Raw genomic sequence first — 25,127 nt, 5'->3', positions numbered from 1 at the left:
AGACAGTGCAAACAATGACAAAACAAACATGAAACAAAAAAACCCTGTCTATGCATGACATGCCATATTGCAGAATTGGGTCATGAAGGTATAATACAATGTAGCAAAAGGAAGATGGTGCATACAGAAAACACTGCAATAGGCTACTTCATCTCACTTATAAAGTGACATTTTGAGCTGTACTCTCTTTATAAAAATGCTCTCCTGAACATTTCCACACGTTCTGCAAAGGATAAGCCTATCTGACTTTTTCAGGCAGGCAATTCCTCAAAAGGTGCGAGCCATCACAGACAATACACACGAACTGGGAGTTTCCAATCTCATCTATGGTATTTGCACAGTGGCATCTTGAGAAGACTTGGCTGAGATGAGATGAGCAAAGCTGTTGTGGCCAGGCAGAACAGGAGAAATGTCCCTGCAGGGCCAAGGCCATTAAGGGCTTTGTAGGTGATGGCCAGAAACTTGAACTGAACTCGGTAACTGATCAGTAACTAACGAAGTGTCCGTAGAATGGGTGGAACATTACTGTTACACCACATGGCTAATAGTGGGCCATGGCATTCTGTATCAACTACGTTTCTGAGATGTCATTTGAGGTAGGACCACATAAACTGTATGGATCCAGATGGCCAATAAGCCAAATATTTTACACAGATATTTTACACAGAGGTTTACTAGGCATGATAAGAGATTAATGAAACTATATTCGCTATAAAATAACCAGATCAAGGAGACATTACCTAATCTTCGTGCAAGTCCAAAGTCAATCAGCTTGATTTTTGTGCCAGTCTTGTTGACACACATAATGTTTTCTGGCTTCAGATCCAAATGTACAATGCCCTGTTTATGAATGTACTGCACACCTTCTGAGATCTGCTTCATGTACTTAATGCATTCTCTCTCAGTTAGTTCAAAGTCTTCATCAATTATTCTCTCAAATAGTTCCCCTCCAGAAACACTAGAATGAAAATTCAGAAGAGACCTTTGTAAGTATTCTTCATTGGCAAGCACACTGCTTGGTAAATTTTCCATGTATATAAAGGAAACTCAGAGATGTTAAAATCACAAATTCTAAAATAAAAGGTGAGGGGGGATGGGATATCTAAACCAACAGAATACTTTAATGCCCACATACATTCCTTTACTCAAGTTTTCACCTCATAACCTCTTTACCCTAGTTCAAGTTCATAGTACTCACCCAAACTGTGTCTCTAAACCTCAACATAATGTAATCATCCTATCCTATTTGCACTATCACTTCCTTGTGACAATAAAAATGTAAAAATGGAGGAAGAGACAATTCAAAGTCCCCTCAACCACTTCGTACTGGAAACTACTCAAACCATCAGCCCCCAGCCATAATTTCTCCTGTTTCTTCACTCTCCATCCTTCTACTTCCAGCACTCCTATCTCTCCCCACATTTTTATATCATTGGTCTGTTATTTTTGCATGATAATAGTTTTTAAAAGCTCAATCGCTTAAAGCAAAATCAAACAAATTAAGCTTAAATCAAACAAATTAATTTTTCTGTACCAAATACACATGCTCTTTCAACAAACCCTTAAGTGTTTTTGACACAAATATCTGATTTTCCAGATAGGTTTTTTTGCACAAATATTCAGTCACCCCTCATAATAAATGACCCCATTTTAAAAAATCAACAAAAATTTACTCTATTTGGGAGAGCATAACTTGGTAGATGTCAACTTTTTTCAAAACAACAACCCGCCCTTACATACATAAGGAAAGGACACAGCGGTTCCAGACCTACAATATCCAAGACCTTCAAATTACCACTACTGTGCTTTGATTTAATTGTGTTCAAGCAGAATCTAAATACATTTAAAATATTAATTTTAAAAATAATAAATCTGGACCAAAAAAAATCTAAGAAGAAAAAAGCCAACATAGTAAGTTTGATCCAAACTCACCCTTCACACATGGAGGGTATCTTGCACAACCAGGAGCAAGGGAGGGAACAAGGGTGAGTAGGACAAACACCACATAACAGGTTTTGGGAGGGCGGACGGGGGCGGGGAAAGCCACTTTTATGGACTACAACCACAGATTCCAGATTGGACGACCTGTCTTGCCTGGTATTACAACACCCACCTTGCTCACTTGTGAGGTGAGGGAACAATTGAGTGGCAAGCCCTGGGATTCCACAAGGGTGCAAGCTGCTCCATGGTTCCCTTTCCACCTGCTGGTAAGAACCAGCTGACAGCCCCTGATCTGAGAATGCAGCTGAGTCGCTCCACCCGCAAGACCCCTTAACGGAATCCCCAACACAGGCACTGCCTTCTCCCTAAATGGATCCATCCCAATGTCCAAACTACCCCAAAAGCCAAGCACCAGCCTGGCTTGAAGCAAAGCTCTTACGACTGCATCCAACAAAGACTGTCTTGAACACGGTGAAGCAAAATATTCATGCCCCATTCTGAGAGGTGCACACCAGAGGGCAGCTTGTTTGAAAGTAATGTCTGGGTACTGAATCCAATAACTGCCTGCTGTCTTGAGATGACACCCTAGGACCCTTTTTGAACACTACCATCAAGGATGAAACTTTGAGATTAGGAATGGGGGAGCAGAAATGTCCAGCTACCCTACCTGCTGCATACTCCTTGACCATCCTTCTAGATGTGGACAGCTCCACATGTGAAATTGCTACAATCTGTGGGGATGTCTGGGCAGGGAAAATACAATGCAGCCCAGATCCACGTGGAGGTTGTGCAGCAGGTTTGAAAGGAGAGCAGCTGAGAAGAGTTGGAAGGGAATGATACCAAAGTCCCCAAGTTTGCGCAGTTAACTGAGGAGCAGGTGAATCTGAGCAAAACTCCCAAGTTCAAGGTGAACCCACTATTCCACCCTCCCCAGGCTGGCCCACAGACTAGTAAATTGGCTGGCCCCAGGCCAGTACAGAGCTCCTACACTCAACTCTCCATGCTGCACAACCTGCCTTGACACACACACACCCCCGTCCTGGGTTGCAAATGTGGTTTTGGATAAATTCTGAGGCTGCTGATTCTGTTCATGCTACAGTGTTGCATGAGAGAACTGAAACACCGTCCACAAGTATTTATTCTGTACTTGCAAGAGACTGAGCAACAGCTTGGAAAACCTCTTGTGCCAGCAGAAACACAGAAACTCCTAGAAAGCACTGTACAAAGTCTTGCACAAGAGCTTGCAGAGCAGCACTAGTGACTATCTTTCTTCGGATCCAAGTTATATCCCCCCAAGTCACAGGTGTTTTTAAAAGATACTGATTTAAACTTAAAGGAAAAACAACTTGTGATTAAAGGAATATGCTATAAAAGCAATCCAGATAACATGGGTGCAAAAACTCAATATCGGGTTTACTTTTTAGAATCCCCATCTTCAGTGGCACATGTATTTTCATGCTACATTAAAACCAAAAGGTGAAATCTCCATTATTCACAAAAATGGAAAAAGTGGTAGGTGATCAGTGATATGAATTCATTTCCAAATGAAGGAATGAACAAAAGGAAGCAAAACCCCCTACTTTGAGTGATAAAATTAAGTAGGGAAAATGAATGAATGGTTGCTAATTGTTCATTAATTGCCTTGCCCTTGAGCTCTCTCCTCTGGCTCTTCCTGCTTCTGCCTGTCTTCTTGTCGATAAATACAAAACAAAAACAAACTTTTAACAACTGTAGAGGGTGAAGAACATCTCTTAGTTCTGTGTACAAACTATACAAACTATGGACAAACTATGTTTTTGCTACACTCTCCTTAAAAGCAATCTTAACAAAATGTTTAAGAATGGCAAGTTAGTGTTTTATTCTCTGCTGTGAAAAAAAAAACTATACCAGAAATGCTTTTCAACCGCAGACTTTATTATACTGAACTTTGGTCAGCATTTAAACAAAGGAGCCCCAAGAATACATTTTAAATCATTCCTGAAAATTGTACATACAGAAAGCTACCCACAGAACAAGTAGCTTTCGATATAAAATCTGTTTTAGATAAAATGCTGCATACTCTAAATATGGCTGAATATTTGGCAGCATTTACTTTTAATGCCAAATGAAATTTTGCATTTCCATCCTTGAATAAACATGACTAAAATGGGTCTTTTCTGGGTTTATAAACTAATAGGGTCCATAAACAACCCTAGACATCACAGAGTCCTAATAGGGAACCAGTAGGTGATAACCTGAGAATTCCATACACACCATTCTGATCTCCATAGAGGAAGAGCAGGGCACCCGACAGATGAAGTATACGTGACTACAGATGAGCAGAGCACAACTTTTAGCACATACTTTGAGGTATGCAATCATAAGCCAGCTCAAGATCTAAAACCATCCGGAATGAAAAATTAGCATAGCTGAACTGCTTGGTGTATCCATACACACTTAATTCTTATTCCTTTCTGGAATGGGGAAAGATTCTGAGGTAGAAGAGATTAAGGTTGTGCAAGAGAGTACAGAATCCAAAACACCTCATACATTCCTCTATTTTCCACTAGTTCTGCCAATTTTCCAAGGTAAATAGAAGATTTTATATTTATATTACACACTATTACTAACTGGTCAAATTTTATATTAAAAAATTGAAATTTTTTTAAATGCATCCCTTTACTTAGAAATATGTTTACTTCTTGTTCCAGCAATCAAAACAGTAAGAATATTCCTCTCTCTTTTACTTCATCGGTATACTGAAATAGAAACCAGCTGTTCATCTTTGTGATCTAAAATTTAGAAGAACAAAGAAAGTGGGGTTTTTTTAAGCAGCTGATGCTACAAAAGTGATCACATGAAAAGGTGAAGTAAGTTATGCAGCTTTTCTAGGTTCGGATACATACACCCCAATCCAACAAACCCCATCATGCACATGCGCGTGGGGGTTCTGAGCTCCTGGAATTTAAGCAGCAGTTGCCTCATGCAGCATCAGAAGTTGTTTCTGACATTCTCCAGAGTACAATAATCAGCTTCCAATGTAGTGTAGATCAAAAGTTAAAAGAACCACTGCATTTTCCCCTAGCTCCTTAACAGTTTGGAGACAGGAGGGGTATTCTGACTTTGGATCGTGGAGAGAAGAAAGTGAATTTCTCGTTATTGAACTGTTGCTGGAGCAGAAAGTAATTCTATTTGTGCAGGGAATGATAACTTGGATAAAGCTTCATCTGGGTCATGTAAACAAATTTCTCAACCCCAGTTAGGAAGATCAATTTCCCTTCAATAAGATATTTCTATTCTCCACCTACTCTTTCTGCTGCCATGTAGCTGGGCAGTAGGAGAAAAATGCCTGGGCAAATCAGGCAAACTGGTGTTGATGTGATACCATACTGTCCAGCTCAATGTCATAGAATTTTGAGTGAATCTCAGAGAATCAGGATGATAGTGTCCTGTCACTTCCTGGTATATCTGGGAAATAACTCTGCACCATCTGCGTGACATCATTTCCCCCTTCCTCTCCCACTGCTTGCTAGAACATGGCTGGAAACTCTAACCCCAGTTGTGAAAATGGGTGCCTGTAGGGCCCATTTTAGCACACATCGCTATGTATATGCCAAATACAGGTATAGCAACAGCATGTTAGATCAAAATATTATCTAGATGGTGTAAATATTTATGGTTTTATACAGCTATGTTTCAGGTAGGAAAAGATAGTATAGATGGTTCTGGCTTTATGACTGCAAGCTCATTCTGAAGCTATAGTTTCAAATAACAATGAAGGGATGGTTGTACCTACTTTAATGCTGAACTCTAAGTGAAAAGGGACAGTACAGTGCACATCCCACCAGTCAGACACATTTCTGACTTGTAGCAAACACCTACTGCAGACAGACCCTGTGTGGGTACAAATGGACATACACACATCAAGAAACAATGGACAAGTACCCATAATCATTTGCGGATTTTAAAAAAATCAGAGGACCTTGCAAAGATATGAATGTACAATATCAGTACAAGTCACTCTGGAAACAGCCTTAACCTGAAATATATTCCAAGCTTTTCTGCTGTGTATATGAGTGCTTCAAACGTCCTAATATCTGCTGCTACACCCTTCCTATAGTCACAGTTTGGTATACACAACATTTATTGTTTATTTTATTTAGCAAAAAATACTTATTACCCACATTATTGACTTAACTGGATTCTCAAGATTACTTGAACACAAAAAAATGAAACATCAAAAAGTGAAATAGGTAAAGTACTCTGTCCCATCCTCAAAACACACTATCCTCAAAATCTCAAAGAATATCCCAACCTGGAGTTGGCAACTCTGTTTAGAGCACAGAATATGATTTAGTTATCTACCCAGAAAATGTGTATGACATTTCTGATGGTTCTTAGGGGATTATGTATCAGTGATAAATTCTGAAAAAACTCGAAGAGAATGGGAATAAAACTGGAATATTCAGACATATCAAGCATTCAGAATAAACTACCTGAATTTCAAAAGCATCATTAAAGCAGAATTTTCATTTATTAGAGAACCAGGAGGCCTTTACAGCATAACAAAAGTATGAATGCACCATTACTTTCCCTTCTACAGTTTGGTTTATACTTACAGTTCCAAGACCATGACAATGTTAGCCTTCTCTTCAAAGGCATCTACACACTGGACAAGTTTGGGATGATGTAGACAGTTCATAATGCCAATCTCTTGCCTTATGTTTTCTTTATCCTTCGCTGAATATGCTTTGAAAAATTTTCCTGCCCAAACTTTTCTGGTTTTCTTTTCAACAAGCCTGAAGACTTGTCCAAATTTTCCACTGCAAAATACAGAATGATTTCCATTACATGGTTTCAAAGCATTGAGGTCAGCAACCTAGAACTGCTGCAATCTGAACTGAAGCATTCCCCCTTCTTTCATATAGGAGAGGTTGCCTCTTCTAGATGGTACCTGGTGCAATATGAGCATGCTATAATCTAATAACAACCGGTCCTCCCCCCTTCAAAACAATTGTTCATCTGCATATCTCACCATCGCTGATGGAATTAGATGGGCAATCAAGTGATCTTTAACAAATAAATCATAACACAGAAATCTGAAGATGTTAGTACTTCAAGTCCTAAGTGTGTGAACATTTCTACTGTACATTAAGAATTATGGTATCTGAACACAGCCTGATTGGATGGCCCAGGTTAGCCTGATCTCATCAGATCTCAGAAACTGAGCAGGGCTGATCCTGGCAAGTGCTTGGATGGGAGACAAGCAAGAAATACCAGGACTACTATGCAAAAGAAGCGATGTTAAACAACCTCAGTTAGTCTCTTGCCTTGAAAAGCCTACCAGGTTGCCATAAGTCAGCTGCGACTTGAGGTACTTCACACACCCATATCTGAACATGGATCTGTGATTGAAAAGGACAGGCTGGCTGATTCAGCATTACAGCTCAGGTAAAACACAGCTTCTCTGAGAAGTCACAGACATTACTTCTGATAAACAAGCCTTACCAAGGAATAACACAAGGTAACTTACTGGTTGCAACCCAGGATAAAGAAGCATAATTTATATCCTCGATAATTAACTTGGTGGGCAAGGTGCAAAAACGGAGCTCAGGATAAGGAGTTTACAAATGACTTTTCCTACACAATACCATTAGTGTGCTTTCAGAATTACAGCCACTGCCAGTTGGGACACTTCTCTATAGACAAGGGAGAAGGTTTAATCTCAAAGGGATAGTAACAAAGTTGTAAAAATACACAGTGGGCAACTGTCACTCAGCCAGGCTCCATCGCTGAAGTTAAACTGGTTTTGTATATTTGTAGCCCCGGGCCACTCTTGTTTTGACCACAGGTATCTCTGACACCAATTTAGAAGCTCCTTCTGAAAATTCAAGCCATTTGCCATGTAGAAATTGCCTAAGTACCCATCTATTTCCCCACCTAATAGAGTGAGAATCTGATCAGCTCTGAGAATCTGATCTGTAAGGAATTAGGGGGGGATTTGCTAACTGTGAGTTGAAATTGGGTGAAGAGCTGATCAGATGATGGTCTAAGTAGAGATCAGAAGGCCAAAGATATCACAGCAACAATAATGCAAATCCTGCCAAAACAAAGCTTCTTCAGCTGATGAGAGAAGATGGCAAGGGAAGAATGCGAACCAGAGAGATCTACATAACCTGCACAGGAGGCAAGATAAATGTGCAGGATCCTTAGATGCATTATGCTCATGGAGGTCAGGATTGAATAAGTAATAAGAGATAAGTATTAAGATTAGTGTTTGAAGTATTACATATACACTAGTGACCCAGCTCATCATATATCACCCTGCTGGGACATGTACCAGAGCTGAATCTGAATCCTGCTGGCCATATGGTGTTGGATCAGGACAACATTTTGTGTAAGAATACATTAATTTTAGTCATAATTTAATCAGAAATGTACCCTTTTAACAATTGAAAGAAAGGGGTATGTTGTAGCACTTACGATCCCAGTCTTTCTTCAACATCATAGAACTCTGAAACTTTCTGTTCCTTATTGATCGTTACTGTTCGATAGTCAACTTCGGTTTCTTTCTCTTCTGGAAGTTTACAGGGGAAAAAATCTGATTACTAAACAACCCCAAAGCTACGAGCACAGTATGGTAAAACTGAAAACTTCATACCTTCATCAGACCCTTCAGCTTCTTCCTCTTCCTCCTCTTCCTCTTTAGGGCCTATAATCAAACAATATTTATAATTTCTTTCTTACACTGCTTATCTTTCAAGAGTTGCTTCTGCCACATCTCCATTCCAGAAAGTAGCAGTTCCAGACATTGATTACACAGTCTCGAAGGGCCGTCATGTCATTAAGTTTTCTTCGCACTTTTCTTCGCACCCATTTTTGCACTTCTGCAGGGAAAGTGCTCTTACCTTTTGAATGCCACAGTCCTTAACAACTGCTGCACTGCTGCACTTGAAACCACATACGCATGTAAGACCTCATCATACTTTTATACCATCCAATACACTTACAAATGTGTATCTACCTAAGTATCTCTAATGTACAATCAGCATCAGGGCAAATTCAAATGTTTTGATTTGGGTATCAAAATATACCTATGTTTTGAAGGGTTTAAAAGGTAACTCTTTGCCTAATGGCTGTGCTACATCAAACTTCCGTGCCAGGGATAAGGCCATGGTTCAATCGTACAGCATCTGCTTGGTATGCAGAATGTCCTAGGTTCAATCCAGAGATGTAGCTGGGCTATACTGTGCCCGGTGCACACTTTGTGTTTTCCGCCCCACCCCCGGCAGTGCCCTGCCCACCCCCACACTTCAATAAGGTCAGTGCAGTGTTTCAATAAGGTCAGTGCAGGCTGGAGAAGCAGCCTGTTTCCTTCAGACTGAAAATGGCCTGGTGGGAACTACACTTCCCAGGAGACCTTGGGGCTCGCAAGGTGTCCTGGGAAGTGTAGTTCCCACCAGGCTGTTTTCAGCCTGAAAGGAACAGGCCACTTCTCCAGCCTGTACTGTTTCAATAAGGTAAGTGTGTGTGTGTGTGTGGGGGGGGGGCTAAGGGCAATTCCCTCCCCCCGGTGCACACTTGGTACAACATGCGCCCCTCACTCCCTGGTAGCTCCACCTCTGGTTCAATCCCACATTAAAAGGACCAGGGAGCAGGTGATAAGAAAGACTGCTGCCTGAGACCGTGAAGAGTTGCCGCCTGTCTGAACAGACAACACTGACTCTGATGTCCTACAGTCTCATTCAATATAAAACTGCCTCAAATGTCTGTAGATATATATGCAGATAAGCCAAAATTATTTCTTACTTATTGATTAATGATCACAAGCAGCATAGTATACTTATAAGAAAACGACAATCAATATTTAAGCAGAAGTAGTTATTGAGTTCAAGCTTCAAAGTGCCAGAGGAGCTTGTATTAGGGTACAGTATTCAAATTTACCAAATTTGTTTTCTTGTTGTGCTCGTGTGTCCTAACAAACGATAGAAGTTGTGAGAATTCAAGTTAGTAAGCCCCAAAGGCCCTCTTTCTCTGAAGAACAAGGGCATAGCAGTACAGGAAACCTGTGGGAGAGGGGCAGTAGCAGTATCATCCAGCCACTGCAGCTATTTTTGCTACCTTCTTTTTTCAGCAGGAACATTGCTATTTCTTTTCAGCATTCAGGATGTATAAGAAAGGAGAATTCTGGTCTCCAGTTTGCTGCCTCACCCATAAAACCCATTATGAACACAAGCTGAAGAAATTCTGTGTAGAAGTTGAAGTTACTCATGTGCAATACCTCTGAACTACTGCGGTGTTAACTTGCTCCATTGTTTTGACTCAAAGATAACATTTACTTTGTAGAGCCAGTTAAACTTAGGAAGCACTGTGTATTGAGTGTACTTAAAAACAGGAAGAGGGAATTGGAATACATAATCCATTCCCCATGGACTGGATGAAAGAAAACTTGATGAGAAGCAACTGAGCAGAAGCTGGACTTTCAGTGCTATACTTGAAAACACATACATAGGTAGCAAGATGCTCACTGGACCTCTTATTACTTGTTTGGAACCCCCCCCCCCCCCCAAAAATGTGGTGACTATGAGACCATGGATTCTCCCCCTCCCCATGGGTTCAAAGGGATGTAAAAGGGGATACATGTCTGTAAGAAGTCCTTCCTTCTTTACCACTTGAAAGGATCTGTTCTTCTGCACTGGTGAGGCAGAACACAAAAAAACTCCTGGGAAAAAATGTGGGGTGCAGGATGGGAAAGTCTTTTAAAATAACTAGTTTGATGCTGTGAAAAGAGATAACCTTATTGGCATTAGCTACTTTTTAAGATGTAAAAAACTTAATCATGAGTGCTCTGGGCACTGGATGCTTGCTCCAGTGCTAGAAAGGATGAGAACACGGCTTTCAAACTACTAATCTACCGTATATACCCGCATATAAACCGAGTTTTTCAGCCCTGTTTTAAGGCTGAAAAATGCCCCCTCGGCTTATACACGAGTCACCGCTTACCAACTGACTCTTCAGGCCTCTGCCGAGGCTGGGGGCATGGCTGGGACGACCTCCCTGCGGATGCACAAGCCACTTGTTGCTGCCCTCCTCAGAGGGTGAAGGGGGAACCCCAAGGCACCCCAGCTGGCTGATCTTCCTCAAATCCCGGGAGGCAGAGGGAGCTCCTTATTTGGGCAGTGACATCAGGAGGAGTCACTGCCCAAATAAGGAGCTCCCTCTGCCTGCCGGCTGGGTTTGAGGAAGCCCAGCCAGCCGGCAGGCAGAGGGAGCTCCTTATTTGGGCAGTGACTCCCCCTGATGTCACTGCCCAAATAAGGAGCTCCCTCTGCCTCCCGGCTTCCCACCCTCGGCTTATACATGAGTCAATAAGTTTTCCCAGGTTTTGGTAGTAAAATTAGGTGCCTCGGCTTATACACGGGTTGGTTTATACACGAGTATATATGGTATTCACAGAAAATGCTTATGATATGGAAGGACATTGTTGAAGAGCCAGGTTGAAGTTTGTGTTGCTAGCTGAGTGCAGAATAATTGCCTTCTTTGTTTCATATGCTTTTGGCTTTGATCTTAATTTATTTATTTTATTTATTTATTAGATTTTTATACCGCCCCATCCCCGAGGGGCTCCGGGCAGTGCACATTTATGTGATATGTGGGAGATAATGATTGGACAATGTCTTCTTTAACCTTAAAAGCAGCTGTGAGAGGACAGGGAATTTGGATTGGGACTGCAACTCTAGAGCACAGACTTGTCCATAACTTTTGCAGTTCTGTAAGCATAGCCAGTCAAAAGTTATGTAGTAGTTAACTTGCGTTTTTGGAATTTTTCTACCTATCACCATAGCCAAAGATCTATAATCAGATGAACACATATTTTTCTCAGTTTGGCCAATTCTTCCCATGCAGAAAATTGAAATATAACCTGCAGCAACTATGACAAAAGTAATATCGGTGTTACTCTTGTGAATTCTTCAGGTCTCACCTAACATTAAAAATACTGCAGTTTATATCCCACCTTGCAGTGGTCTCTTATTCAAGGGCTTGTGTCTCAGACCTATACCCCACTTAGCTACAGATCTACACCCCACTTAGCTACAGCATCATGCACTCCCAGAAAATTCTTTGGGATCATCATGAGATAGTTGAATCCATTGCAACTATTCAGTAGGCCCTCCATACATACTATAGAGGCATATGACTGAGGACAGCAATGTTGAAACAGATCAATTGGCCTCCCCTCCCTTCCCCTCTTTCTTGATACTTCCTTCCTTTCTCTCTCTTGTTCCTTTCTCCCCTTCCACTTGGTTCTTACCCACTCTCCACCATAATGACAGTTTTTGATATATCCTTTTTTCTCAAAGTGTCAGCTGCCCTTACAACAGGTTGGTCTTTCCCTCCCTCCCATTCTTTGACAGAAAGTCCGGATCTTCCAGTGTTATCAGGAGACAAATTCCATGAAAAGATGCAACATACAAATCACATTTTCATATGCATGCACCTGGCTTGGCCTTTATCTTCAAATTAAACTAAAGATCTGACAACCCAGAACCTTATGAAAACACAAATATATTCAACCATATCTTCCATGCAGCAGAAACTTGCCTTCTTGCTTCTCTCCTACTTTCACTAGCTCCGATTCTTGGCTTGGTTCACTTATCCCATAGACATTAGCAGCTCGCACCCGGAATTTGTATTCCCTGTCAGCCAGCAGATCCTGGACGTTGTAAGAAGTGCTACGACACGTTGTGAGATCTGTCCATTTGTTGTCTAGTGTGTTCCAGATTTCCACAGTGTAAGACTGTACTGCACTTCCACCATCATAAGAAGACCCATACCATGAGATGGTAAGTGAAGAACTCCTAACATCTGATGCACAAGGCCTTCTGGCTGGGGGGTCAGGTTTATCTGCAAAGTGGAAAAAGCACACAGAAATATGTTGTCATATGTTAGTGAGACTCCCTAATACAGTGGTACCTCGGTAATTGGTGTCTTCGGTAAACGCCGATTTCGGTGTTCACCGATCGCCGATCACTGGCCGCCATCTTCTGCATTCGGAAGTTGTTGGTAGCCTCGGTTTCTGCCAACTTCCAAGGCTGCGAAAACGGTGTTGGCAGTGATAGCGCCAAGTAAGGCGTTCCACGTAATACCAAATGGCGTTAAGCGCGTATTTGCAAATGGCATTATACTCAGTGATATTAAGCCATTTTAGAGTTTTAAGCCAGACTTAGATCCGGGGACAGTTACTGAGTGGAACACCGAGGTACCACTGTATTAGGTTGCCCTTATGCTGACTTCCACATAGAAGTAAACCGTCCCCAAACATTTCCATGTCACATGAACCATGGATCTGACCAGATGAATGGATTTTCAACACCTCTGAGAATTTCCTCACACCTTTCTTACAGCCTAATCCAGATTGGGTGAGCAGGACGGTGCCACTCCAGTGCCGCCCCACCCTCTCCACAGGGCTTCCCTGAGGCACAGGAAGCCCCTTCCAAAAAACAGATACTCCTGGCAAGAATCTCCCATGGGGGATAGACTCATGTATAAGTCGAAAAGCCCCCCTCGACTTATTCACGAGTCAGGTGTATTTTAAAAAATATTTTAGGGTTTTTATTTTGTCGGCCTCCAGGGGGCGCAGTTTTTAAGCTAGCAGCACCACAATTTCAGGGTATCATCAGGTGACACTCCTGATGATACCAGCCACGTTTGGTAAAGTTTGGTTCAGGGGGTCCAAAGTTATGGACCCCCAAAGGGGGGGTGCCCCATCCCCCATTGTTTCCAATGGAAGCTAATGGTAGATGGGGCTACATTTTGAGGGTTCCTAACTTTGGACCCCTTGAACCAAACTTCACTAAACCTCGGTGGTATCATCAGGATAATCTCTTGCTGATACCAGGTTTGGTGATGTTTGGTTCAGGGGTCCAAAGTTATGGATCCCCAAAGTGTGTGCTCTCATCCCCCATTATTTCCAATGGAAGCTAATACCGTGTTTCCCCAAAAATAAGACAGTGTCTTATATTAATTTTTGCTCCCAAAGATGTGCTATGTCTTATTTTCAGGGGATGTCTTATTTTTCTGTGTTCTGTTTGTCAGGCATGCTTCCAAACAAAAACTTTGCTACGTCTTACTTTCGGGGGATGCCTTATATTTCGCACTTCAGTAAAACCTCTACTACGTCTTATTTTCAGGGGATGTCTTATATTCGGGGAAACAGGGTAGTAGATGAGGCTACCCTTTTGAGGGTCCATAACTTTGGACCAACTGAACCAAACTTCACCAAACCTGGGTGGTATCATCAGGAGGGTCTCCTAAAGATACTCTGAAATGTTGGTACTGCTAACATAAACATTCCTTCCGACAGGTTGTATGAATGTCCCTTCTAAAATGACACCTGCCATGTGCAATTTTAAAAATATGTACACTAAAAATAATTAACTATTCTTTTAAAAAGCAGGGGAGTTTTGAGTCACAGTGAACAGGCATGTTCATTCCAGTGTTTATTGTAAGATCCATTGTTTAAAACCCTTCCTTACAAAAAGCTAAGGTTTTTGTACTTTTAAAGTTATTGTTGGTACCATCTTGTTGACCCTCTTTTCCACTTACAGAGCTAGTTTACTGTTTCTCTTTGAAATAAATATTCAAAAACATTTAACCTACTGATGCCTCAATTAATGTAATTTTCTTGGTATCTATTTTTATTTTTGAAATTTACCAGTAACTGTTGCATTTCCCACCCTCAACTTATACACAAATCAGTAAGTTTTCCCAGTTTTTTTGTGGTAAAATTAGGTGCCTCGACTTATATGGGGGTCGACTTATACACGAGTACATACAGTACACCACAAAAAAAATATGGATGTCTGGTGCTGGGTGGGCAGTAGAAGTTGACTAGGGTCGGCTCCAACCCCTGGCCCATCTTCAGAACACCCCTGGCCATGCTGGCATAGCTTTTTGCGCTGGCAGGTCTAGAGAGAGATGGAGATGGATATCGGCCTTCGAACTGGGGGCTGTGGAACCGCTTGGTGGCTGCCTGTGTGGGTAAGTCCCCCCACCAACACAATTGTTCCTTGCGTTGGCAGGGTTGGCTCCAGCGGTGGGATTCAAATGATGTCCGGGCACGGGCGAGGCTCCGGCGGCAGGGACTCTGGCCACCCCTGCGTCCGGACTTGGGCGTGCGGGAGAGCGGGAAGAAACTGCGCCAGCTGGTCGAAGGGTCGACGCAACCCCAGGAGAATCATCCAGCAAGGCAATCGGTCACAGTTTCAATGTGTCCCCAGGCGGAGCAGACAGCTGGGCGCGGCGGGAACGTGTTGGAGGAATGACGGGGAAACCGGGCGAGGGGATGGCAGCAAGCAGGGAAACTGCGCAGGGCCATGGACTCGGCCGCACCCGGGGCACAGCTGAGCCCATTCAGCGCGGCTCAGAGTCACTCCAGCTGGGGAGAGGGAGGCTTTTGAGAGCTGGAAGAGGATTTAAGGGGGGGAACTCCGAGGCTTGGGAGCTGTCACTGCAGCTGGGTGACGGGAGGGGGATTCTGGGTGACAGTGAAAGGAGCAAAGGCGAGAGAGGTCTGAGCCAGGTGGGGAGGCTAGAAACAGCTCAAGCCGGGAAGCTAGTGGGAGCCCAGTGAGGCAACTGGGCGAGAATGCCGCAGCTTGGTGGGCAGGGTCCAGCTGACAGTGAGGCAACTGCAGCAGGACCTTGGCTGGCACGCATAGGGTTGGGAAGGGAAAGCTGGGAAAACAGTGTCGGGCTGCCTCCAACATCAAAGCGAAGCCCTGTGGGCTAAACTGGCTGCATTTCTTGGCCCCTCACGGTGCCCAGTGGAAAAAAAGACATCTCTGGGGAGGAAAAACCCCAGGAAAGGGAGGGAGGGAAGGCACCACAGCCCGAGAGCCCTGTGCGGGGAGGGGAAGCGCCACAAATGATTTAACAACCGGTTCCAGTGGTGGGATTCAAATAATTTAACAACTGGTTGCTTACAAGCACCATTTTAACAACCGGTTCTGCCGAAGTGGTGCAAATCTGCTAAATCCCACCACTTGTTGGCACCCATGCTGGAACAGGGCTGTGTCAGCTCCAGAGATGGATCTACCCCCCACCCCCAATACCCACACTGGATTGGGCTGTTAAAGACATATCTTCTTGTTAAAATCCTCCTGCACATTCCAGGGAGTATGCTGGGGTTGATATGTGCATCAAAAATCAACTCAAACGTAGATGCAATAAACTTTGGATTTGTGGTGCTTTTTAAATAACTGTTACACATGTGCATTTTGTGCTGTATCACACCCTTTTGTGCTGTATCACACAATTCCTTGCTAGCTTGAACTCCTGGTTCAGATAAACAGGAGCTATGCTTATAAATACAATGGCAGTTTAGGGAGTTATTTAATTATTTTGGACACCCGTGAATTAACTACTGAGATTTCCCCTGTACTAAAGGGTTTTTTCTATCACATATTGTAACGCCAGTTGTATTAGCTACTGTTCCTTTGGCTAAGAACTTCAAAGTACAGACTGTCACAGTAACTCACAAGATGACTTCCTTTTTAGGGACTCTTTGAAAGATAGAGTAGCTGCTTCAAAAATAAAGCAGCATCTTTAAGATAGTTTTCTTCATCTTAGTGTGAACGTTACCTTAGATTCTCTTTTTAATTCGAGCTATCATATTACTGTTCCACACTATTATTAGCTTTTGCAATATTTGTTTGCCAGATGAAGAACAGATGTAAAGCAACAATTAATTCCTTTCCATGGGCTAGCCTGTTCAGTCAGAGAAGGTATTTCATATACTGCTGAAACCAGTTGGATGATGTCCATGCCGACATTACTGGCAAAGACTGCACTTGAGATTCATCTGTGGGAGAAAAATGAAACCATAAAAGGCCATAACTGAACTCTATGTTGCTGCTCTCAGGGCTTGGGGGTCACAGCAAACTTGCTCTGCTTTCATTGGGGAAAAAACCACTGCAGCTTATATTTCCAAGACAGCAGAAGACTGTAATTTAAAGGCATTATTCCATACGGCTGTTAATGAATTCTATCTTTAGTATAAACTAAGACAGAGAAAAGGAGGAGTGGGGAAAGGGATTTTTTTAATAAGCTTAGTATGCATCTTTATACCACCAACGTAACACAACATTGTGCCTTCAGTCTTTCTTTTGTTCTATCGTGCATAATTCTGTGAATCATTTCAAAGCACCGTGTTGACCCCTGACAGTTCATTTCTTTTTGAAATAGTTTTGCAGTCAGGCTCTTTCTGATCTTGTGCACCATTAACAACTGGCCACATTCTTTTCCATCGTAAAACATGAGGGCCTGAAACTTGAACCTTTTTTAATTTTTATGCAAGCTTCACATTTTTTGAATTCTGGAGTATATTTGTCTATCAGTAAAAGATATGAAAAAAATATGAAGAATATGCTTTGATACACCTACACCAGCTGAGGGCTTCTAAGCCTCCTAACTATAGATAGCATGTTAAAATAGTAGAGTACCAAGTCCTAAGGCATCACGATTCTAATTTTTCATGCATGCCTCTTCTGCTCTAGACATTTATTGGCACTTTCTGCTTACATTTTATCCTCTAATGGTTATTTATTGAAATGAACTTTGGCATCTTTTTTAAAGCTAAACATTCTTGAAATATCAAAACATTCCTCTCAGCATCAGTCCACTCCAACAACAAACGTTGCTGTCTCTCGAGGTAAATGTTGATGGATGAGGTGGATGAGCTACATCAAGTATCAAAACTGTAGTCAAGGCATGTCTGGATTGCCGAGCAAACCCGGCAGCTTTTAAGGACTGGACTCATGCAAACACCTTGTGTGGAAACAGTCTACTTCTTAATGTCTATTGCCTAGAAAACCCTACAAGGACACTATACATCTGGTGCGATTTGATGGTACTTTCCATCACAACCAACCCGAATTAACTACCATTGTCAGAAACTTGGAAGACTATTGGCTACCTTTTTCTGAAATGAATTCCTTCAGTTAAAGCTGACCAAGTTTGAGATAAATCTCCAAGAATCTCTGTCGTCTATGCTTGTCTGGTCTTTCAGGGGCAGTTTTGAGGCCCACCACCAGGAGTCCCCGACCTTTTGGAGACTTTGAGCACACTGGGAATTTGACATGATATGGTGGGTTCAGCAACAAAATGTGTATTACAAAATGGATGTCTCAAGAGGAAGAGCTACCCACAAAATGACTGTCACAGCTTAACTTCAGTCAGATAATACAGAACCCAGTGCTGTGGTGGAAGCAATACTTTTAAAAATCTGCACAGCAAACAAAATCTCCAATAGCCAATCAGAAGCTTTGCTAGGCAAAAGCCATTTCCAGCACTGCCCGCTTCCTAAAAACACTTGGTGGGCACCAGAAAAGATGTTGGCAGGCACAATGGTGCCCCCAGGCAACATGTTGGGGATGCATGTCCTACACATTGAGAAAAGGACACCTTTGCAACAATAAGAAACTGTAATCTAGTGTACTTACCTACAATGGTAAGGTTAACCTGGGCTTGTCTGCTGCCCTGCTTATTTTCTACCACCAATGTGTAACATCCACAATGTTCTTGCTTTGTGGAGGTGATGGTTAACTTACTGCTGTTCTCAGCATTCTCAATTTTGATGTGTTCATTCTCTTGGATCTGTCAAATTAAACAAAGCACACATTCTGAAAACTTACCAAGTCAACCAGGAGTTTTAATATAAAACAGACAAAAGTTACATCCGAGTGAGCCTACTTGTCTGCTTGCCCCAGTCATCTTAAAATCATCCATCAACTTTCTCTTATAACGATTTCTGGTACCTTGGATCCCCAGTTTATAAGCTGCTATCTCAGTGATTATCGCATTAAAGAACTTTTAAAAATGATGATTTCCATTTATCCGATTGGATCAAAATTTAGGAATGTGGCACTACAGAAATAAAACTTGCTAAAACATAAATACATGTTGTTTTTCAAAAAAATAACTTTATTATTTTAAAAAGCCTAAATTTCTTTTCAAGTCATGTCCAGAAAGAATTAGCATCAACATTTAGAGACCTACTCATTTAAACCTTACATTGATGTGGTCCTGATGTGTCTCCTTAACTCTGCAAACTTCTTCAAATAACACATACATGATTTTTACTATTGTTGAGAAAACAGTGCATGCTGGATCATAACAAAATCATTCAAGCTGTTATTTCCACATCCCTCAGTTCCAGGACTCAAGAATAAGTTGAGGGGTCATACACCACCTCTAATCTCTTTTCCCTATGTAACAATAAAACCCAAACTGGGAAATCCCACCTCTATTTCACCATGTGAGTTCTCATTCTCTTGCCTACTGAGCTCACTTTCAATGCAAAGTCAATACAGAGGTAAAGAGGCATCTTGTATTCAAACTGGGAACCACTGTATTCAGGCATTTGGTTCAATGAGAAGTAAAAAGAATGGGAGTCTGGGCAAATTAAGGAAACAGTAACAAAACAAGGCCTACTCCCATGCACAGATGCGTAAAGATGAAAAAGAGAAAGTCCAAGCCAAATAGATCCTTAAAGTTATGAACGTTCAGGCCTTGTCCATTCATTACATTAAAATAATGTTCACAACCTAGATCCCCTAGAATTGGCACTTCAGTGCCCACTTCAGTGTGGTGTGCCTCAGAGGGCATTATTGTCCCCGCTGTTATTTAACATCTATATACGACTCCTTGCTCAGTTGGTGTGGAGCTTAGGGCTGACTTGCCATCAGTATGCCGATGACTCTCAGCTAATTCTGTTGATGGAGGGGGGTGCGGCTGCCACGGCTGCAGCTGTACAGCATTGTTTGGAGGCGGTTGCTGGTTGGTTGCAGCAGAGCAGGTTAAAAACTGAAGACAGAGATTCTTTGGCTGGGCCGTGAGGGGGGTGGGGTCGGGGATTTTCAGCCGCTGGTGTGGGAGGGGGCTACATTGGCACTGACCTCCTCTGTTCACAGCCTGGGGGTCCACCTGGATTTGTCTCTTTCAATGGAGACCCAGGTGGCCCATATTACCTGGGTTGCGTTTTTCCATCTTCGTCAAGCCGAGCGGCTGGCCCCCTTCCTCTCCCAAATGGACCTGGCCACGGTAATCCATGCAACGGTCACCTCCAGACTATAGCACTACGCAGGCCTACCCTTGCAGCTGATCCGGAGATTGAAGCTGGTCCAACATGCGGCGGGTTGGTTGCTCACAGGGGTGCCTTTAGAGAACATATTCAGCCTGTGTTGCGCCATCTGCATTGGCTCCCAGTTGAGTTCCGGATCATTCACAAGGTGTGGATGTTAACCTTCAAGGCCTTACACGGCCTGGGACCTTCGTACCTCCGGGACCGCCTTACCCCATATGTCCCTACACGGTCCCTACATTCTGCGGAGGCCAATTTACTGGTGGTCCCTGGCCCTGAATGATGTGACTGGCCCCTGCTCTTCCTCCATCTGTCTGGGCCCTGCGGGATCTTGATGAGTCCACAGGGCCTGCAAGACTGAGTTGTTCCACTGGGCTTTTGGAGGGGCCAGCCGCTGATTGCACCACCCTTCCCTTCCCTGTGGTCTACATCTAGGGTCCCTTCACCATCATTGGGACCCACCACCTTTTCTCCCCCTTTTTTCTCCTTTGGTGAGGAGGGTTTTAAAAAATGGGTTACTTGCAGGACGTTGATTTTATATTGTTTACTGTATTGTATTGAATGCTGCTTTTAATGGGGTTTTTAGTATTTATGTTTTTGGAGTTTATATCATTTTATAATTTGTATTGGTTCGATGCTCCATTTGTTTTGTTGTGTTTGTTGTGTTGTACACCGCCCAGAGCCCTTCGGGGGAAAGGCGGTATATAAATCTGATCATAAACAAACAAACAAACAAACAAACAAATAAAATAGCGCTAATGTTTTCTCAGTGAAAATTACTGGATTACCCATGCATACTTTTTCTGAACCTGGTATACTAATATCATTTCCCCTCATGTGTGTTCATCCCATGGCTACAAAACTCATGAGAAGAAAGGAAAAAAATATCATTTTAGAAACAGGACACCTCATAGAAATGAGGTGCAACCTAGTCAATGTCTGTGATACTATGAAGTATACCAGTTGCCCCACATTTGATTCTTGTCCCCAGACCTTCAGCTGAACTGTTTCAAATGGGAAAACATAACAGAAGGAAACCACATTAAGTGTTGCTCCCTATTTGAAAAAGTAACTGAACTTGTGGTGGAAGCCCTTATGCTTTCCCAAGTGTGGATGGCAGATATATTTTCTTAAATACCTATGTGTCTCTGCCAGACAGCCACAGCATAGTCAGGGTACCCAGAAGATTACTGAGCTCCTCTAGTCACTGTGCAAACTATGGATGTGAAAATGCTAACATTTCATAACATGCCAGTGTTAATTTCACATTAACAGATGCTATAAAGAAAGAAATACTCGATGTTATCAGCTGCTGATTGTCATTGATCTGAGAATGCTTCAAAATCCCAAACTGGACAGAACAAATACATCACATGGACAAAGATGCAGATCGATTCTATTTCAAAGACATCAATTCAATTTGGCAGCACATGTCTGCAACATGTTCTGAACTCTCTCTGGAGCCAAGATTACGGCCACAGCACAAAATGTGAAGAATATTAAAAAATGAATTTTGACAAAGAATAGTCAGGAAAGGTCATCAAGAAGAATGATGCTTCACTGCAAATGCAAGAAGGAGCACAGTGTGTTCTAAACAAGGAAAACAGACGGCAGAGACCATGACCTCCTTCCTACCCCATTTCCTGTTAGGTAAGAGCCTCTCCAGTTCATCCTCTGAATTTATTTAAAAATCATGATTTAGTCTGTTGTTTTTTTCCTGCTGTTCATCTTAAGCCACAAGAGGTCTGTTGAACAGACCATTTTGGCAACAGCGTACAAGAGCTAGCCTGATGTAGCTTATCCTGCAGGACTAGTAATAAAAATATTGTATCTTAGAAGGAAGGTAGGTGCAATTTGTTTTGCTGTTTTTTCCCCTCAAAAGGCCCAGAAAAAGAACACACTAGCCTCTAGTCAAGGCTGAGTGCAAACATAGACTGATAGAAGAAGCCTAGATAGCTGCTCAAAGCACAGGCCCATCTATGCAACCAGTTTCCTTAGGATTAATTCATCTGGTGTGGCCTTTTTCTGAGTAATTATGAAAGCACTCAACATGAAGGTAATACAACCAGATCCTGGGAAACCTTGAAAAGTGGCTTGAAGTGTAAACAAAAAGTTAAACTCTTACAGCTAACCAGAAGGGGCTGCCGGGTTTGCAGGGAAGAGCATCAATGGGTGCGTTGTGCAGCAAATTATACCAAGAATATTGGAAATTATCAGCACTACTGATAGGCAATCTCCTCAAAAAGAAATGCCTGAGAAATAAGAAAGCATTTGTATCTATTTTAAGGTGCTGGCATTCTCCTCTGCTTATCTGCTTAGTATCTGGCACTGATCTGATATGTTCTTCCTTTTAAAATCTTGGACAGGAACAATTTATTTTTCCTGTTCTTCTTCCTTTGTTTCTAGCTGATGTCTCACGTTTGGGCTTGAATTCTGCTCAGTCAATGAGAAACAAACAGGCTATCCCATACTATACACATGATACATTATCAGGAAAGAAAACTATTATCTTAGCACTTAACCATCCTGATTTTAAAAACCAAAAAAGAAAAAGCATACCTCACCAAAAAGGCGATTACAAATACTTTTACTACACTCAAAAGAGGCAGCACAGAAACGAGCAGCAAGAAGAAATGATAGCATATTTATTGAACACAGTGGAATCAGTTAGAAAAAAACAAAGACAAAGGAAGTTACAAAAATGAAACTGTATTTAAGCATACCCAACCCCCACCCCACGAGAGCAGCTATTGACAAGCAAAACACTGAGTGCAGCAAAAGGTCTCCACTCTTTGATCCTAGAAATGAAATGAAAACAACATATGTCTGGCTCACAGGCTGTGACCCCCAGCTAGGTGAACAGCACTGGCAATCCAAAATCTGAAGACTGTACTGGCATGCCTCCATACCACCCAACAGTGGGATGAAAAGTAATATCTATTGGGGATCAATGAGAATTCTCATAAGCAGGAAAGAGGTGGAAAAATCCACTAGCAAAAATGTATTTTTTTTCATTTTTTTGTTATTGTTATGCACTGCTAATATGCTGTGACATTCTTGTGTGAGGCATTTCACAGAGCTTCATAAAGAAAACAAGAGAGGTTCCTGCCCTGCTAATGACTCCAAGGGAAAAACAACAACTGAGCACATGTCAAAAATGTGCGCCAAAAGCCTTCTCTTGTAAGAACTTCTAAACTTATGAGTACAAAAAGCCATTGCAGATTAACACAGATGCCTTTGCGGTTCTGCTTCATCACCAGTGTTTCCTTGTGTCTTTGCGGCAACGCTACAGAGTTTATTGCAGTGTTCTAGGTGGGTTAGGATTCCTTGTTCAAACTGACAGGTAAACAATATTAGTTTTGAAGAATGTATTTGGCTGCAAATATAGGATCTTAGTGCTAGGCAACATGAACGCACACAGAGATTCCAATCCTTTTCGTATGTTTCAAATCATGCACAAGAAGAACTGTGTTACCTGCTTCCGGAATTTCATCCAGATACATGTCAGGGGGGAAGTTCCTGTGACTTTACATAATAGCTCCACTGATTCTCCAGCCCGAACCTTTTGGTCTTCTGGGAACTGAACAATCTGAGGAGGAAGAGCTGATAGAAAGGTTTCTTTTAGAGCTAGGGTGTCACATGCACAAAACTGTAGCTAGGGGAGATACAAACGTGTCCTGCTATTCTAATTTTTAGACCTTGAATGGCTTAGAACAGGGACAGCTGCTCCACAAATCAACATGAAGCTATAGTTGTCTTGCTGAAAAAGTCCTCGAGTTCACGGGGCCTTACATTTTCCCTTTTCTACAGATGTGGGTTATACCTAGATCAGGAGTCTGCAACCTGTGACTCTCCAGATGTTCGTGGACTACAAATCCCATCAGCCCCTGCCAGCATGGCCAATTGGGGGCTGATGGGAATTGCAGTCCATGAACATCTGGAGAGCCACAGGTTGCAGACCCCTGACCTAGATCAATCTTCTGAGTTGACAGCTTTCCAAAATTATTTTGTGAACATATCCAAGTGGACATATTAAACAAGAGTTAGTATTCCATACTTTTTTAGAGCTTCATCCTAAAGACTAAGCGCACTCAACAATGATCTAGGACTCTTTCCTACATGTTTACCAGCATACCTGCACAATCTGAATATGGCCCACCAGCTAATATTAGTGGCAACTTCCTATTTTTCTGTCTTCTTCAGTCAGCAAAAACAAAAAGGTATGGCAGTCTCAAATGTGGCTAGTGGGCCGCCTATGGACAACACTCAACAAGCTGACAAAGTTTACTTCAATGTAAGGGCACCTTTTGCATCAACTAGCATAGAATAAGTAGAATCAGCTTCTGATTTGGGTAGCTGAATATTTAGGTTAACAAAAAGATTTGCAACTGCTTTAAGTTCAACTCCTTTCCAGACTTAGGAAGATTTACAAAAAGGGAGTCTGAAAATCTCTGCTTCAGGGAGCTGCAGAACATTTTTAAAAATCCACAGATAATATCCATATGTATAAAAAAGGAGAAATGCTGTCCTAATGCATCCTTCTAATTGGCAGGTGCTTGAGCCAATGACAGCCTTCTCAAATGTCTGCCAGTGAAAAGGGTGTTTGTTCTTCATATTTGCATTAACATTTCAGCCACTACCTGCTTTGGGTGGGGTTTTTGGAGCTGGTTTCTTCTTTACTGTTGCCTCACCTAATGAGAAAAAAACAAATTAAGAAATGAGCAGTTGGTTTAATTTCTTCGTGATAAACATTTATTTTTAAAGAAAATACACACATTCCTGATTCTGTTTAATCATGCACATTTTACCTGAGGGAAAAAAAAACGATTGAAAGATTCTACTTTAAGAGGATCATGGTAGACAGCTGCCCAGGTAGTAATTTCCAGTTTTGGAATAGTGCAAATGAGTTACTATATAAGTGGCTTGAGACATATTTGTTTTATTCACAGTAAGTAGGTTTAGGTTCAAGCGGGAGCCTGGGGTGACAAGCAGCAAACGTACTCCAAATACAATCCAGGGTCCAACACAGATATTCAGAAGTCCAAGTGTCACACCAGAAGGGCAA

At 42.1% G+C, this 25,127-nt stretch overlaps 1 protein-coding gene across 4 annotated transcripts in view; it reads right to left on the bottom strand.

The window, feature by feature from the left end:
* MYLK (myosin light chain kinase) overlaps positions 1 to 25,127 on the bottom strand; it is a 231,470-nt gene that overhangs the window by 15,526 nt on the left and 190,817 nt on the right. For all 4 annotated transcript variants that reach the window (XM_048486332.1, XM_048486333.1, XM_048486331.1 and 1 more), the window contains 8 exons: positions 24,703 to 24,753; positions 23,538 to 23,665; positions 18,423 to 18,576; positions 12,523 to 12,825; positions 8,582 to 8,632; positions 8,404 to 8,497; positions 6,540 to 6,743; positions 741 to 958 (listed from right to left, as the gene is read on the bottom strand). In XM_048486332.1, coding sequence (XP_048342289.1) covers positions 741 to 958; positions 6,540 to 6,743; positions 8,404 to 8,497; positions 8,582 to 8,632; positions 12,523 to 12,825; positions 18,423 to 18,576; positions 23,538 to 23,665; positions 24,703 to 24,753 — 1,203 coding nt within the window. The remainder of the gene's footprint in view (positions 1 to 740; positions 959 to 6,539; positions 6,744 to 8,403; positions 8,498 to 8,581; positions 8,633 to 12,522; positions 12,826 to 18,422; positions 18,577 to 23,537; positions 23,666 to 24,702; positions 24,754 to 25,127) is intronic.

This window comes from Sphaerodactylus townsendi, linkage group LG02 (genome assembly GCF_021028975.2).
Source record: "Sphaerodactylus townsendi isolate TG3544 linkage group LG02, MPM_Stown_v2.3, whole genome shotgun sequence".
Lineage (NCBI taxonomy): Eukaryota > Metazoa > Chordata > Lepidosauria > Squamata > Sphaerodactylidae > Sphaerodactylus > Sphaerodactylus townsendi.
This window is presented reverse-complemented; position numbering and strand designations above follow the sequence as displayed.